Source organism: Perognathus longimembris, chromosome 16 (assembly GCF_023159225.1).
Source record: "Perognathus longimembris pacificus isolate PPM17 chromosome 16, ASM2315922v1, whole genome shotgun sequence".
Lineage (NCBI taxonomy): Eukaryota > Metazoa > Chordata > Mammalia > Rodentia > Heteromyidae > Perognathus > Perognathus longimembris.
In genome coordinates, this window is record NC_063176.1 from 57,106,880 (window position 1) to 57,122,557 (window position 15,678).

The 15,678-nt window shown below is 67.4% G+C and overlaps 1 protein-coding gene across 1 annotated transcript in view; it reads right to left on the bottom strand.

Annotated features, from left to right (window-relative positions):
• Rgs12 (regulator of G protein signaling 12) overlaps window positions 1-15,678 on the bottom strand; it is a 51,786-nt gene that overhangs the window by 31,091 nt on the left and 5,017 nt on the right. Inside the window, 5 exon segments of the mRNA XM_048364160.1 lie at window positions 765-881; window positions 11,315-12,318; window positions 12,321-12,576; window positions 12,579-12,838; window positions 12,841-13,168. Of these exon segments, the coding sequence (XP_048220117.1) occupies window positions 765-881; window positions 11,315-12,318; window positions 12,321-12,576; window positions 12,579-12,838; window positions 12,841-13,081 (1,878 nt within the window). The 5' untranslated portion in view covers window positions 13,082-13,168.

Genomic DNA, 15,678 nt, shown 5'->3' on the forward strand with positions numbered 1-15,678 from the left:
CATTGGGCCAATAGCGTGTCTTTAAGACGCAGGACAGTCAGTAATAACACAGCAGGCCCAATATTCCACTGAGATAACTTCTGGGAAGGCTTGGGGCAGGGGCGCAGAAACGGAGGGACAAAGGGGGAGCAAAGGCAGCAGCGGCGCCCAGTGGACACCATGCCGAGAATGAACTCGACAGCCTGTGGGGGACAGGGGGGAAAACTGGAAGAGAGCGAGAGAAGGGGTGACAACGCCCCAAAAGAAATGTACTCATGACCTGACTTAGCTAGCTGTAACCCTGCTGTTCAGCACCTTTATAACAATAAAAAATTAAAAGCAGGAGGAGGAGGGGAAGGGGGAGGGGGAGGGGGAGGAGGAGAAGATGGTGCTGACGACAATGATGGCGCTAGCTGAGAAGCTCCGTGGATTAAACCCGCTCATGTCTGAGCAGTGCTCCCCATGTGCTGGGCACAGAGGACTCACGGCAGGGGTGGGGGCGTGTCAGCACATGCCTGGGGAGACCCCCTTCAGAACCAGGAGGAGCTGGCACGGGTACCTCACACCTGTACTCGGAGCCACTTGGGAGGCTGAGGTCCGAGGTGAGAGGTTTGCAGCCAGTCTAGGTAGGAAAGTCCGAGACTGTCTCTGATTAATGAAGTAAGGCAAGCGAGTTCAGGCCCCAGGCTGGCCCAAAACAAGAAGTGGGGGAGGGAATCCAGGCAGACTGGAAGGAGCGCCGGGCACAGCCGTGAGTCTCCGGAAGGAAGGCTCAGTCCACCCACCTCTAGGTCGTCGAGGGAGCGCGTGATGCTGAACCTCTTGGATCTCCCGAAGGACCTCCGGGCCGGGGTGCGCTGCGAGGTCTGGGCCAGTCCGCTTCCCCGCCCCAACTTCGAGCCCTAGACACCGAGAACAAGGAGTGGGCTGTTAGCGGGGAGTGTGGGGTTCGCGTGTCAGAGGGGGCGGGCGCGGGAGAGCCGGGCGCGCGGCACACGCGAGAAACGCAACACGCGAGAGCCGTCCTCCGCCCGCCCCCACGAGGGCCCGCCCGGCGGCCGCCCCACGCCGGCCCCCCACGCCGGCCCCCCCACGCCGGCCCCCCCCACGCCGGCCCCGCGTCCTCCGCGGCGGGGCCCCGTCACAGGCGCGAGGAGTGGCACGCACGCACGGCAGGCCGACGCCCGCTTTCCAGCAAGGCCGGGCCGTGACTGTGATCGCCAGGCTCCCTCAACGGCAGACCCCGGTCCGGAGCCGCGGGGCGCCCCCCCCCCCCCCCGCCAGCCTTCCTCGGGGCCTGCTACCACGCCCGCTCCCCACGGGGACAGTGGCCCGGCCCAGCGCGGGGCCAGGGCGTCCTGCCCCCCCAAGGGGCCCGCGCTGCGCCAGGCATGGTGGGTAAGGGGCCCACCCGAGCCTGCCCGGCCCCCACGGCGCCCTCCACCCCCGGCGGCCGCGCCCTGCGGAAGCACGCTGGAGACGCGGACGCCGGAGACACGGACGCCATCCGCACATTGTTTTTCTTCTGCTTCCCACGCTGTTAGAATTTTCAATTTCCAACCAAGCAGTCTCGACCCTGGACCCCAGGCGCCCGGTCCCCCCCCCCCCGCCTCGCGCGGCAGCAGAGCAAGCGTCAGCCGCGTTTCCTGAGCAGGCGGGCCGGGCAGAGCGGCTCCCCCAGGCGGCCTCCGGAGACGGGGCCTGGCATGGCGGGCTCAAGGCAGAGCCGGCGGCCTTCCTCCCGGGGTGCCGCGGGGCGAGGGTCAGCCCACCGTGACGGAGGCTCCCGGGGGTGGAGCAGAAAGGGCCCGGAATCCACGGAGGGACGGGTGACACGCCGACGGGGGCGGGGCCGAGGGAAGGATGCACCGCCTCCCGGGCCCGACCCCTCCTTCTCCTTATCCCCCAAGTCACCCGTGAGGCAGGGCCGCCACGCTTCCAGCCCCAGGACGCCCCAGGGCTGTGCCCTGCCGCCATCGCCACAACAGCCCAGGCTGCTGGGGGGGGTGCGCCCAGCCACGGAGAGCCCCGCACAGGGCCCCGCGGGGTGGACAGCGCCCGGCCACGGAGAGCCCCGCACAGGGCCCCGCGGGGGTGGGACAGCGCCCGGCCACGGAGAGCCCCGCACAGGGCCCCGCGGGGTGGACAGCGCCCGGCCACGGAGAGCCCCGCACGGCCACGGAGAGCCCCGCACAGGGCCCCGCGGGGTGGACAGCGCCCGGCCACGGAGAGCCCCGCATGGCCACGGAGAGCCCCGCACGGCCACGGAGAGCCCCGCACGCGGCCCGCGGGGTGGACAGCGCCCGGCCACGGAGAGCCCCGCACGCGCCCCGCGGGGTGGACAGCGCCCGGCCACGGAGAGCCCCGCACGGCGCCCCGCGGGGTGGACAGCGCCCGGCCACGGAGAGCCCCGCACAGGGCCCCGCGGGGTGGACAGTGCCCGGCCACGGAGAGCCCCGCACGGCCACGGAGAGCCCCGCACAGGGCCCCGCGGGGTGGACAGCGCCCGGCCACGGAGAGCCCCGCACAGGGCCCCGCGGGGTGGACAGTGCCCGGCCACGGAGAGCCCCGCACGGCCACGGAGAGCCCCGCACAGGGCCCCGCGGGGTGGACAGCACCCGGCCACGGAGAGCCCCGCACGGCCACGGAGAGCCCCGCACGGCCACGGAGAGCCCCGCACGCGCCCCGCGGGGTGGACAGCGCCCGGCCACGGAGAGCCCCCGCACGGCGCCCCGCGGGGTGGACAGCACCCGGCCACGGAGAGCCCCGCACAGGGCCCCGCGGGGTGGACAGCGCCCGGCCACGGAGAGCCCCACACAGCCCCGCACAGGGCCCCGCGGGGTGGACAGCGCCCGGCCACGGAGAGCCCCGCACAGGGCCCCGCGGGGTGGACAGCGCCCGGCCACGGAGAGCCCCGCACAGGGCCCCGCGGGGTGGACAGCGCCCGGCCACGGAGAGCCCCGCATGGCCACGGAGAGCCCCGCACAGGGCCCCGCGGGGTGGACAGCGCCCGGCCACGGAGAGCCCCGCATGGCCACGGAGAGCCCCGCACGGCCACGGAGAGCCCCGCACGCGCCCCGCGGGGTGGACAGCGCCCGGCCACGGAGAGCCCCGCACGCACCCCGCGGGGTGGACAGCGCCCGGCCACGGAGAGCCCCGCACGGCGCCCCGCGGGGTGGACAGCGCCCGGCCACGGAGAGCCCCGCACAGGGCCCCGCGGGGTGGACAGCGCCCGGCCACGGAGAGCCCCGCACAGGGCCCCGCGGGGTGGACAGTGCCCGGCCACGGAGAGCCCCGCACGGCCACGGAGAGCCCCGCACAGGGCCCCGCGGGGTGGACAGCACCCGGCCACGGAGAGCCCCGCACGGCCACGGAGAGCCCCGCACGGCCACGGAGAGCCCCGCACGCGCCCCGCGGGGTGGACAGCGCCCGGCCACGGAGAGCCCCGCACGCGCCCCGCGGGGTGGACAGCGCCCGGCCACGGAGAGCCCCGCACGGCGCCCCGCGGGGTGGACAGCGCCCGGCCACGGAGAGCCCCGCACAGGGCCCCGCGGGGTGGACAGTGCCCGGCCACGGAGAGCCCCGCACGGCCACGGAGAGCCCCGCACAGGGCCCCGCGGGGTGGACAGCGCCCGGCCACGGAGAGCCCCGCACAGGGCCCCGCGGGGTGGACAGTGCCCGGCCACGGAGAGCCCCGCACGGCCACGGAGAGCCCCGCACAGGGCCCCGCGGGGTGGACAGCACCCGGCCACGGAGAGCCCCGCACGGCCACGGAGAGCCCCGCACGGCCACGGAGAGCCCCGCACGCGCCCCGCGGGGTGGACAGCGCCCGGCCACGGAGAGCCCCGCACGGCGCCCCGCGGGGTGGACAGCACCCGGCCACGGAGAGCCCCGCACAGGGCCCCGCGGGGTGGACAGCGCCCGGCCACGGAGAGCCCCGCACAGGGCCCCGCGGGGTGGACAGCGCCCGGCCACGGAGAGCCCCGCACAGGGCCCCGCGGGGTGGACAGTGCCCGGCCACGGAGAGCCCCGCACAGGGCCCCGCGGGGTGGACAGCGCCCGGCCACGGAGAGCCCCGCACGCGCCCCGCAGGGTGGGGCGCGCTCTGATCCCATCGCAGGCTCCCCACTCCCGGGGCCCCGACCTACGCGCTCCTGCCCAGCATGGCGGCCACCGGGGCCAGCAGCCCGAGAGGCACAGGTGGCCCCGGGGGGACGGCAGGACGCGCCTCTGCCAGCCCCCTCAGCATGCCACGGTGGGGAGGGCGGCGGGGAGGACGGGGGCTGGAGGGGCCACGGTGGGGAGGGCGGCGGGGAGGACGGGGGCTGGAGGGGCCACGGTGGGGAGGGCGGCGGGGAGGACGGGGGCTGGAGGGGCCACGGTGGGGAGGGCGGCGGGGAGGACGGGGGCTGGAGGGGCCACGGTGGGGAGGGCGGCGGGGGGGCAGGGGCTCCTGGAGGGGCCACGGTGGGGAGGGCGGCGGGGGGGGCGGGGGCTCCTGGAGGGGCTCCGCAGGCAGCACAGCACCCCCCCACACGGCTCCCCGCACACATTTCAGCACCCCCCACGACCCCTGCACACCCCCGGCCCACTTGACCCAGCCCCCAGCCCGCATGCCCGGCACACTCCTGGAACACCTCCTGCACACCCTGGCTCCCCCCACCCGCTCGCCGGGGCCCCGGCCTGGCCCGTCCAGCAGCCTCTGGAGGCCTTGCGGACGTTTCCCGTGGTCAGGAACAGCAGCGGGAACAGAGGCAGCGTGACCTCCCTCCTTGGGCTCCAGGGGTGAAGGGAGACGCACAGCGGGCGCCAGCAACGGGGCCATGGCGGCCAGAGGGTGAGGGGCGGAAACCCAGGGACGGGACACTCGCCGCCACAGGGCCCGGGAGACCGAAGCCTGGGCACCGGCCACGAGGGAACCAGGGGACCGCGGCACCCGCAGACGCAGCCGGGGGCACGCACGGCGCCCGCCAGCACCGCGCCCCTCGCCACAGGGGAGCACCGGGGGTCACACCACACCCCCACCCCACGGGGTCACACCACACCCCCACCCCACGGGGTCACACCACAGCCTCACCCCACGGGGTCACACCACACCCCCCACCCCACGGGGTCACACCACACCCCCCACCCCACGGGGTCACACCACACCCCTCACCCCACGGGGTCACACCACACCCCCCACCCCACGGGGTCACACCACACCCCCACCCCACGGGGTCACACCACACCCCCCACCCCACGGGGTCACACCACACCCCCCACCCCACGGGGTCACACCACACCCCCCACCCCACGGGGTCACACCACACCCCCCACCCCACGGGGTCACACCACACCCCCCACCCCACGGGGTCACACCACACCCCCCACCCCACGGGGTCACACCACACCCCCCACCCCACGGGGTCACACCACAGCCTCACCCCACGGGGTCACACCAGACCCCCACCCCACGGGGTCACACCACAGCCCCCACCCCACGGGGTCACACCACACCCCCACCCCACGGGGTCACACCACACCCCCCACCCCACGGGGTCACACCACACCCCCACCCCACGGGGTCACACCACACCCCCACCCCACGGGGTCACACCACACCCCCCACCCCACGGGGTCACACCACACCCCCCACCCCACGGGGTCACACCACACCCCCCACCCCACGGGGTCACACCACACCCCCCACCCCACGGGGTCACACCACAGCCCCACCCCACGGGGTCACACCAGACCCCCCACCCCACGGGGTCACACCACAGCCCTCACCCCACGGGGTCACACCACACCCCCCACCCCACGGGGTCACACCACAGCCCCACCCCACGGGGTCACACCAGACCCCCCACCCCACGGGGTCACACCACAGCCCCCACCCCACGGGGTCACACCACACCCCCCACCCCACGGGGTCACACCACACCTCTCACCCCACGTGGGGCGCATCCCCGGGTCACACCACAGCCCTCACCAGAGGGGAGCGTGGGGGGGGACACGGGGCTTCATCAGCCCCGCCCAGCCACCTGAGGCCAGCCCGGCTCCCAGAAGGCCGCGCGGGGCTTGTGGGAGCTGCCCCCCCCCAGTGGAGGCGGGGGCGACGCCCTCGGTGGGAACTTGAGCAGCAACCTTTTATTTTTTTGTCTGGAACACACAAAGCGATCCCGGCCCTGGCAGACGTGCGGGGACGTGCGGGGAGTGCTAAGGGAGCCGCCTGCGTGCCGCCGGCAGGGAGCTCGGCCCTGGCAGCCGTGGGCACAGGGCCGGCACCGGACCCGCACCGGGAGGCCGGGGGAGCGGCAGCGGGCAGCGTCTAGGCGCCGGGCCATCAAGGTGGGGCGGGGTCGGCGTCTGAGGCCCTGGCCCCCCGCCCCCCCCACCGTGAAGGAGACAGGGCAGCCAGGGGACCCTGGGCCTGCCCCTCGTGGAGCTAGCACCCGGGACCCGCCCTCCGACCCGCCCTCCCGCCAGGGTCAGCCCTCCCGCCCGGATCTGAACCGCTCCGTCACCTGACCTGCGTAGACAGCCTCCTGAAGACAGACGCACCGCCTTCCCCCACTGCCTACAGGGCCGCCGCCGCAATTCCTTCCTTCTGTCCACAGAAGGACTGCCGTCCTGCTGTTTCTTTCCACCTCTACCCACCTCTAACCTTCCATCTCACCTACACCATCTACAGTCTCACTCGCGAACTGCCCAACCCAAATATTCATTTTTCCTAGGTATTTCTTCTGTGTGTATGTGTGAGAGAGAGACAGAGAGAGAGACAGAGACAGAGAGAGAGACAGAGAGACAGAGAGAGAGAGAGACAGAGAGAGAGAGAGATTGTTCTGATTTGCTTTGGTCAGTTTTCCCCTTCCTCTTTCTGTTCTTTGCTACCACTGTTTTACTTATTGGTATGTGTGCCCCTATTCAATCCTCTTCATGTGGCCTCTCCCTCGCTACCCCAATACAACACCAGCGAGGCTTTTCTACGGCCTCCTCCACTCCCTCCTGAACCGCTCTCATTCCCTCCCTCCCCATACGCCTAAATGCCCACTGCTTTGTTATTGTTATCCCCACTGTCTTCTTCCCATCACCACCCCGGTTAACTTAGCTCTTCCTAGAACGTGCAACTCGGGGCCTGGAGGCTGCTGTTCCTGAGTTCTTTGCTCAGGGCTAGTGCTCTACCCTCTTAAGCCACAGCTCTGCTTCCAGTTTTCTGGTGGTGAATTGGAGATAAGAGTCTCCTGGACTTTCCTGCCTGGGCTGGTGTGGAATCACAACCCTCAGATCTCGGCATCCTGAGCAGACGTTTTTATTTCTATGTTCATCTAAAGATACTAGAGCAGCAGAGGGGTCTACTCTCCATGAGGACTGTCACAGATAGGACACTGTGTTTTATCATCTGCAGTGTCTGCAATCGCCAGGCTTAGTTACCCTAAGTGAGATGAGGTGAGCATCTTGTGTCTGGAACTTCAGAACTGTCCACTGGGCAGCAGAGACCCCCCCCCCCAATGCAGCCGCAGGAAAACACACCTCCACCCAGCAATTACCCCGTCCCCAGTAGCCTATAAGATATCACCAACTGACGGGCTGGGAATATGGCCTAGTGGCAAGAGTGCTTGCCTTGTATACATGAGGCCCTGGGTTCGATTCCTCAGCACCACAAGAAAAAAAAAGAAATCACCAAGTCCAAGCCCAGGACTGGCCAAAAAAAAAAAAATTTTAGAAAAGAAGATATCAGAGGTGGAAGATAAAGCAGAGGATTAGATCAATCATGGCTCAAGTGGTAGAGCACTAGTCTTGACCACAAAGAAGCTCAGCAACAGCACCCAAGCCCCAAGTTCAAGCCCCACAGCCAAGAAACACACAAAAAAGATGAAAACATAGTCAGAAGATGCCAAAGGGACTAAATCCATGAATAATGGGCATGGACAAGGGAGAAGAAATACAAACTAAATACAGTGGGAAACTATAAAACAAGACAACAGCAGAGAAATCCCTCAAGCTCAAGAAGGAGGGTCATCCATGTGGCAGATTTCTGAATAGCTCTTCAGTGACCCAGAAGATGGGAGCAAACTTTGGCAAACAGAACTACATCAAATGAAAGAGTTCCCCTGGGCACCAATGTCTCGTGTCTGTAATCCTACCTATTCGGGAGGCTGAGATCAAAGCGTTAAAAAAATAGCCAGCCCAGACAGGAAAGTCTGTGAATCTGAGACTCTCATCTCCAATTAACCACCAAAAGCCAGAAGTGGAGCTGTGGCTCAAGTGTAGAGCGCCAGTGTTGAGCAAACAAAGCTCAGGACAGTGTCCGGCACTATGTTTAAACCCCAGACTGGCACTAGAAAAAAAAAAAAAAGAAAAGAAGAAAAAGTGTCTACACAGCAAAACTACCTGAGAAGCCTAGGTTGTGAGGGCCAGAAGGGGCAGGTATTTTTCATTTTCACTGCATGTATTTATTTCTGGGTAATTAAATACATCCACTATTCAAAAACCTTGACGGTTTAAAAAAGTTATCCAGAGGGGCTGGGGATATAGCCTAGTGGCAAGAGTGCCTGCCTTGGATACACGAGGCCCTAGGTTCGATTCCCCAGCACCACATATACACAAAACGGCCAGAAGCGGCGCTGTGGCTCAAGTGGCAGAGTGCTAGCCTTGAGCGGGAAGAAGCCAGGGACAGTGCTCAGGCCCTGAGTCCAAGGCCCAGGACTGGCCAAAAAAAAAAAAAAAGTTATCCAGAATATATAAAGAACTCAAAAAACTAAACAGCGGTGCTGGGAATGTGGCTTAGTGGTAGAGTGCTTGCCTAGCCCGCAAGAAGCCCTGTGTTTGGTTCCTCAGCACCACATAAAAGCCTGAAGTGGCACTGTGGCTCAAGTGGCAGAGTGCTAGCCTTGAGCAAAAAGAAGCCAGGGACAGTGCTCAGGCCCTGAGTCCAAGCCCCAGGACTGGGGGGGAAAAAAAAGACGAAATGCGTGATTCAACTAGTAGTAAATTATATTTTAAAAAACTAAACAGCAAGAGAAGAAATAATCCAATTAACAAATGGGTAAGCCAGATGAACAGACAGTATTCCAAGAGGAAATGCAAATGGATAATAGATACATGCTATCAATATCCCGAGCCATAAGGAAGTGAAAATCAAAACCACACTAGGATTCCATCTTACCCCCGTCGGCATGGTAGCCATCAAGAAAAGAAACCACCACCAATGCTGTGGGTGGGAATGGGAACTAGTGCGACCGCTATGGAAATCAGTATGGAGAGTCCTCAAAACACAAAGCACGGGGACTCCGTGACCCTACTCTAGCACTGTTGGGTGCAAAGACAGCTGCGTGCACACGTTTACTGAAGCACTGCTCACAACAGCCAAACGACAGAATCAGCCAAGACGCTCGACACCAGATGAACAAATAAAGATGAGGCATATAAAGCCAGACTATCACACAGCTCTAAAGAAAAATGAAATCCCATCCTCAGCCGGAAAATGGATGAAACTGGAGGATTTTATAGTGAGTGAAACAAGATAAGCTAAAAAAAAAAGTTTTAAGGAAAACAGATATTAGTGGCTGGGAATGCGGCTTAGTGGTAGAGTGCTTGCCTAGCATGCATGAAGCCCTGGGTTCGACTCCTCAGCACCACAGACACAGAAAAGAGCCGGAAGTGGCGCTGTGGCTCAAGTGGTAGAGCAAAAGAAGACAGGAGGCAGTGCTCAGGACTAGCAAAAAAAAAAAAAAGATGTGATGTGATTCCTATCTGAAGGTAGATCTAGAGGAGGTCCATATTGGTGGGCACTGACACGGACGCACACACGCGCTCCTCAATCCACACTGTGTTTATGGATGGACATGAAATGTGAGTCTGAGGGCTACTGAGGAAGCCACGGGGAAGAGGAGGGAAAGAAAGAAGATGGGTAATTTCTGAATATGTGAACACAGCATAAAGAACCTCAGAAAAGCTGCGGGCCAGCTGTGAGGGAGGGGTGGGGGGAGCCGGGCTCTGCTGGAGGGGGGTGGGGCAGGGGTGGAGGGAGCTGGGCTCCGCTGGGGGGGCAGGGGTGGGGGAGCCGGGCTCTGCTGGGGGTGGGTGAGGGAGGGGTTGGGGGAGCCGGGCACTGATGGGGGGCGGGTGGGGCAGGGGTGGGGGGAGCTGGGCTCTGCTGGGGGGGGGGCAGGGGTGGGGGGAGCCGGGCTCTGCTGGGGGCGGGTGGGGCAGGGGTGGAGGGAGCCGGCTCTGCTGGGGGTGGGTGAGGGAGGGGTGGGGGGAGCCGGGCTCCGCTGGGGGTGGGTGGGGCAGGGGTGGAGGGAGCCGGGCTCTGTTGGGGGCGGGTGAGGCAGGGGTGGGGGAGCCGGGCTCCGCTGGGGGCGGGTGGGGCAGGGGTGGAGGGAGCCGGGCTCCGCTGGGGGTGGGTGAGGGAGGGGTGGGGGGAGCCGGGCTCCGCTGGGGGCGGGTGGGGCAGGGGTGGGGGGAGCCGGGCTCTGCTGGGGGCGGGTGGGGCAGGGGTGGGGGGAGCCGGGCTCCGCTGGGGGCGGGTGGGGCAGGGGTGGAGGGAGCCGGGCTCTGCTGGGGGTGGGTGAGGGAGGGGTGGGGGGAGCCGGGCTCCGCTGGGGGCGGGTGGGGCAGGGGTGGGGGGAGCCGGGCTCTGCTGGGGGCGGGGTGGGGCAGGGGTGGGGGAGCCGGGCTCTGTGGATGTCTGTGGGAGGAGTATGGTCACAGGCACGCACACAGACCCACGGTGAAAGTGTCAGGAAGTAGGGAAGAGGGGAGGGAGGGCGGTGGGGGGTGGACTGGGCCGCACTGTACTCACGTGAGACGGTTGTTAAGCTAGCCACCGCGTGCTCACCGTCGACCCGCAGCGCGAGGCTCAGAGCGCGCTTCTCCCCCCGCCGCTGAGCCCGCCCCCCCAGGGCCACCGCCTTCCTCTGGGCTCACGCGCGGTCCCCCAGGCCACCGCCTTCCTCTGGGCTCACGCGCGGTCCCCCCGGGCCACCGCCTTCCTCTGGGCTCACGCGCGGTCCCCCCAGGGCCACCGCCTTCCTCTGGGCTCACGCGAGGTCCCTCGCGCGCCACACTCACACAGCTGTCTGGGGACTGCGGCCCCGCCCCGTCAGCCGTCCTCACCCAGGGGGCTGCGGGGGTCAGGAGGCTCCGCCCGGCTGTGCAGAGCCAGCTTCCCCGGCCGGCCGCCACCGGGGCTGCTCAAAACAAGTAGGGGGGCCGGGGCCCTGGGCGGGGGGCCGGGGAGAGCGCTGAGCCGGGGCCTGGGCGGTGGGGGGGGGGGGGGGGGGCCGGGTCGGAGCGGCTGGCCGCCGGGACCCCCGCGTCGGGCCAGCAGCCCTCGCCTACGACTCACTTTTTTGTCCTCCTTGGTCTTTCGGACATGTCGGTGAGGCCCAAAAATGTTCTGCATCCCGAAGGCCTTGCGGGACCAGTCCCTCCGGCGGGCCCGCGGGGCGGCCTGGGACAGGCTGCCCTCCACGCGGTAGCGGTCGGCGGGGATCTTGCTCATGGGCGGGGGCAGCGTGCCGCAGTTCACGCTGGACCACCCGTCGGTGGAGTCCGTGTAGGACTCCTGGTCGCTGGCGTGGCCACCCGGCCACTCCTGGAGCACGTGGACGGGGAGCCCCCTCTGGCTGAAGCCGCCCCTCTTGCAGGGGGGCACCGAGCTCCGCAGGGGCGGGGGGGGCACCTCCCCGCGGGCGGCCGGTCCCGAGCGCTGGGCTAAGTCGCGGAACCTGTCGGCCTGGGCGCCGGCCTCGAACGGGGAGCCGGCCTCGGAGTCGTGGCAGAAGGTCCCGCTCCAGGGCGCGCCCCGGGGCTGGGAGCCCCGCCCGCCCGCGCCCTCCCACGGGGGGCCGCCGCCCTGGCCGTGCCGGGTGGAGCTCCCACCCAGGTCCACCACCAGCACCCGGTTGCTCTTCTCCTCCTGGTTGAAATTGCCGATGCCGCTGTCGCTGTTGCTGCTGGTGCTGTGGCTCTGGTGGGCGTCGGCGTCCCCGTCCAGGAAGGCCCGGGCCCGCACGCCCTCGATCAGCTCGCCCATGTCCCGGTAGAGGACGGAGATGAACTGCAGCACGGGCAGCGAGGACGCGGGGAACTCCACGCAGCCGCTGGTGTCCGGGTCGGCCGTGCACGCCAAGCCGAAGCGCCGGGCGATGCCCTGGTGGACCTTGTGGCGGAAGAGGTCGGGGTCCACCATGAACACGTGGCAGGACGTGCGCAGGGCGCCCTGGTCCTCGGGCGCGGGGCCCCGGTCGTCGTGGGTCTGCATGGTCACCAGCCCGAAGAGGCGCCGGTCGTCGGGGCACACGGCGCTGAAGGCCAGCTTCTCGGCGGGGTACTCGGCCACCACGCCGCCCGGGCGGCGCACAGCTGCACGCGGTCGTGCGTGACCTTCAGCGTCACCAGCGCGTGGATCTTCTGCTCGGCCCGCAGGCGCCGCAGGCAGCCGCGGATGGCCTGCAGGCTGTCGTACTCCAGGTTGGCGCTGGTGGAGGGGAGCTCGATGGAGCCCAGGTAGCCCACCACCATGGCCACGTTTAAGATGCCGGCGTCCGGCCGGGGGCGTCGGGACCCAGCGCGCAGTCTTCGCCGGGGGCCCGCGCCGGCTCCTCCGACGGCGAGCGCGGCTGCGACCTCGAGGGCTCGCCCCTGCCGGCACGGAGGCGGGGACTCTCAAAAAGCATGCCGAAGAGCCCCCCCGACTGCACTTCCTCCACCACCCTCTCGGCCCGGTTGATGCCCAGGGCTCTGGAGTCGAGCTGGGGCCTCAGCCAGCCCTGGCCGTCGGGGAGCCCGCCCTCGTCGTCGCTGGAGCAGGACTCGGAGCGCCGGGCGTGGCCCGCGCCCGCCCCCACCACCATGCGCAGGACCCCGAGCACTTCCCGATCAGCTTCAGCACGTCCTCGTGCGACGCCTTCTTCACGCTGATGTCGTTGACGGCCAGGATCTGGTCCCCGGCCCGCAGGCCCACCAGGTCCGCGGGGCCGCCCCGCAGGACGCCGCTGAGCGCGCAGGGCGCCTGCCCCGCCAGGCTGAAGCCGTAGCCGGCCCGGCCGCGGGCCACCTCCACGCTGCGCAGGCGCGGGGGCCGCTTCCCCGGCTCCCCCGCCCGGAACATCCTGCGGCCCGCGCCAGGCCCGGCGCATGTCGCCTTACTCCAGGGGACCCATGCTTCCGGAAGGCTCCTCGTGCTTCAGGCGACGTCCTGGGGAGGAGAAAGAAACGGCTCGTGACTGGCGGGGCCGCGGCCCGGGGGTTACCACCTCGGGGCAGCCCGCGGGGAGGGCAGGGCGCAGCCCGCGGGCCCCGAGCCCTGAGGGCGGCCGGGGACCCTCCTGAAAGGGCGGGCGCTGCCAGGTTCTGCTGAGCCCCTGGTGGGGCTGCGCAGCGGGGGGGGGGGGGCAGAGCTGCCCTCCGCCCCTGTCCAGATGGGAAGAGGCCCAGCGCGCGGTCCCCGGCGCCCCGTGGGAGAGCCCAGCCGTGGCAGGGCCGCTCCTGCCCCCCATCTCCGCGGAGGCCCCGAGACCCGCCCCGGCCAGCCTGCACCGAGCGTGAGGCCCCTGGCCTTCGAGTCCCTCCCATCCCACCGCCCTCCCACCGCCCTCCCACCGTCGGTTTATCCTGGACCCCGTGCTAAGTGAGGAAGGCACATTCGTTTGAAACAACTCAGCCAATAAAACCACAGGGGTCACCCACAAAAGAGATCAAGACAGCCACCAAAATAAGCGACAGAGTGCAGTAGTCACTTATCCTAGGGGCACGGCATCCTAAAGTGCTGGCCGTCACTGCCAACAGACCGGGGCAGGGGCAGCGGCCCCCGGGGCCGAGGGGCCTTGCGTTGGGGCCCAGCCGGCGTCGCTTCGCTTCACGCACCCCGCGCTCTGCGTGGCCAGCAGAGGCCGGGGCCCTCCTGCCAATCAGACAGCAGGTGTCCTCCCCCGCCTGGCGCCCCCCCCACCGGCCCTCTCCTGGATGGGGCTGGGCCCCTTGAGGACTCTCCTTCCCATGCTCACACAGTGTGGTCTGTGGTTGGGTTGTGAAGACCCAAAAGAAAATAAAGAGCGGGGCATTGAGAGCCAATGTCCGGCGAGCTGCCTGTGTCTTGGAATAAGGTTTCCAGCGATAAGCTCCTGAGACGCAGAGAAGCGAGAGGGGTGCAGGCAGCGGGCCGAGCGCGGCACCGGCAGCGTGGCTCGCGTGAGCGACACTCCGCTCTCATACGCGCGGGACGTTGACCAGGTGTTGCGTGACTCACTACCTCAGCGGTGCTAAAGCACTAAGCTCCGCGTCGAGGCTCGTTTCATCATTCATAAGCAGAGGTGTGCACACGGGCCGGGCCACGGCAGTGGGGGAGAGCATGTCGGGCGCGGTGTTTCATCATTCATAAGCAGAGGTGTGCACACGGGCAGGGCCACGGCAGTGGGGGAGAGCATGTCGGGCACGGTGTTTCATCATTCATAAGCAGAGGTGTGCACACGGGCCGGGCCACGGCAGTGGGGGAGAGCATGTCGGGCGCGGTGTGTCATCATTCATAAGCAGAGGTGTGCACACGGGCAGGGCCACGGCAGTGGGGGAGAGCATGTCGGGCGCGGCAGGCGCCCCAGCTAATCACCAGCACTGCAAGAGGAAGCCCGTGCCCACGGGTCCAGGCGCACACCAAGTGCTCCGAGGTGAAGGCCTCCTGGGAAGCACAGGACACCCGGCTCCAGAGCGCAGGCCCAAGGCCCCAGCAAGGCTGAGAACGAGCACGAGACACATACACCGGCTGGGGCCCCACACACCAGGGGCTGCCCCTCCCTCCCCGGGGGGCCCCCACCCGGGGACAGGGGTCAGGTGACAGAGGTCAGAAAGTGCACGGGGCCCCACCTGTCCCCAGGACTCAGCCTGTGGCAGCTGCTGAAAAGCGGACGGCCAGAAAACCCAGCGCTTCGGTGCCACAGTCCCGATACAATGACACGGGGCGGCAGGCAGACGAGCACCTCACCCCGTGTCGGTCCCCTCGATGACCGTGAGAGCCACCCAGAGCGTGCGGCCACCAGCGGGACCCTTGCGGATGCCAGTGAGACTCAGGCAGGCAGAAAGACACCTCATCCTGGGGGCGGAGGCCACCGGGAGAGACCTGGTCCTGTTCCCAAGGCCTCACCCGGGCTTCGGCAAGGAGGCAGATGGGATGCTTCAGCCGGCTTACAGCCACCCCACTCGAGACACTAGACACTCAGCCCTCCTATGAATACTCGACCTGGCCCAGCCATCCTGGGGTGCTCTGTCAAGAGGTACAAGATCACACCTGAAGTCCCAGACTTCAGGAGGCTGAGATCTGAGGATCACAGTTCAAAGCCAGCCCGGGCAGGAGAGTCTGTGAGACTCTTATCTCCAACTGACCACCAGAAAATCTCAAGTGCAGCTATGGCTCAAAGCGGTAGAGCACTAGCCTTGAGCACAAGAGCTCAGAGACAGCGCCCACACCCTGAGTTCAAGCCCCCAAACCACCACCAACAACAAACATGAGGTGCCAGACCTACGACGCCAGTAACTGCCCACACACTCCCTACGCCCCTGTGTGTGTCTTTTGCTGGCTGGGGTCCACACAGCGGGGAAGAAAGCACCCTGCCTCCTGGAGACCCCTGGAGCCTTGGGGATGAAGAAGGAAGCACCCTACCTAAAGCGCTGCAGTCCAGCAGTCGCTGCCTTCCTGCCCAGAGGCACCTAGACCAG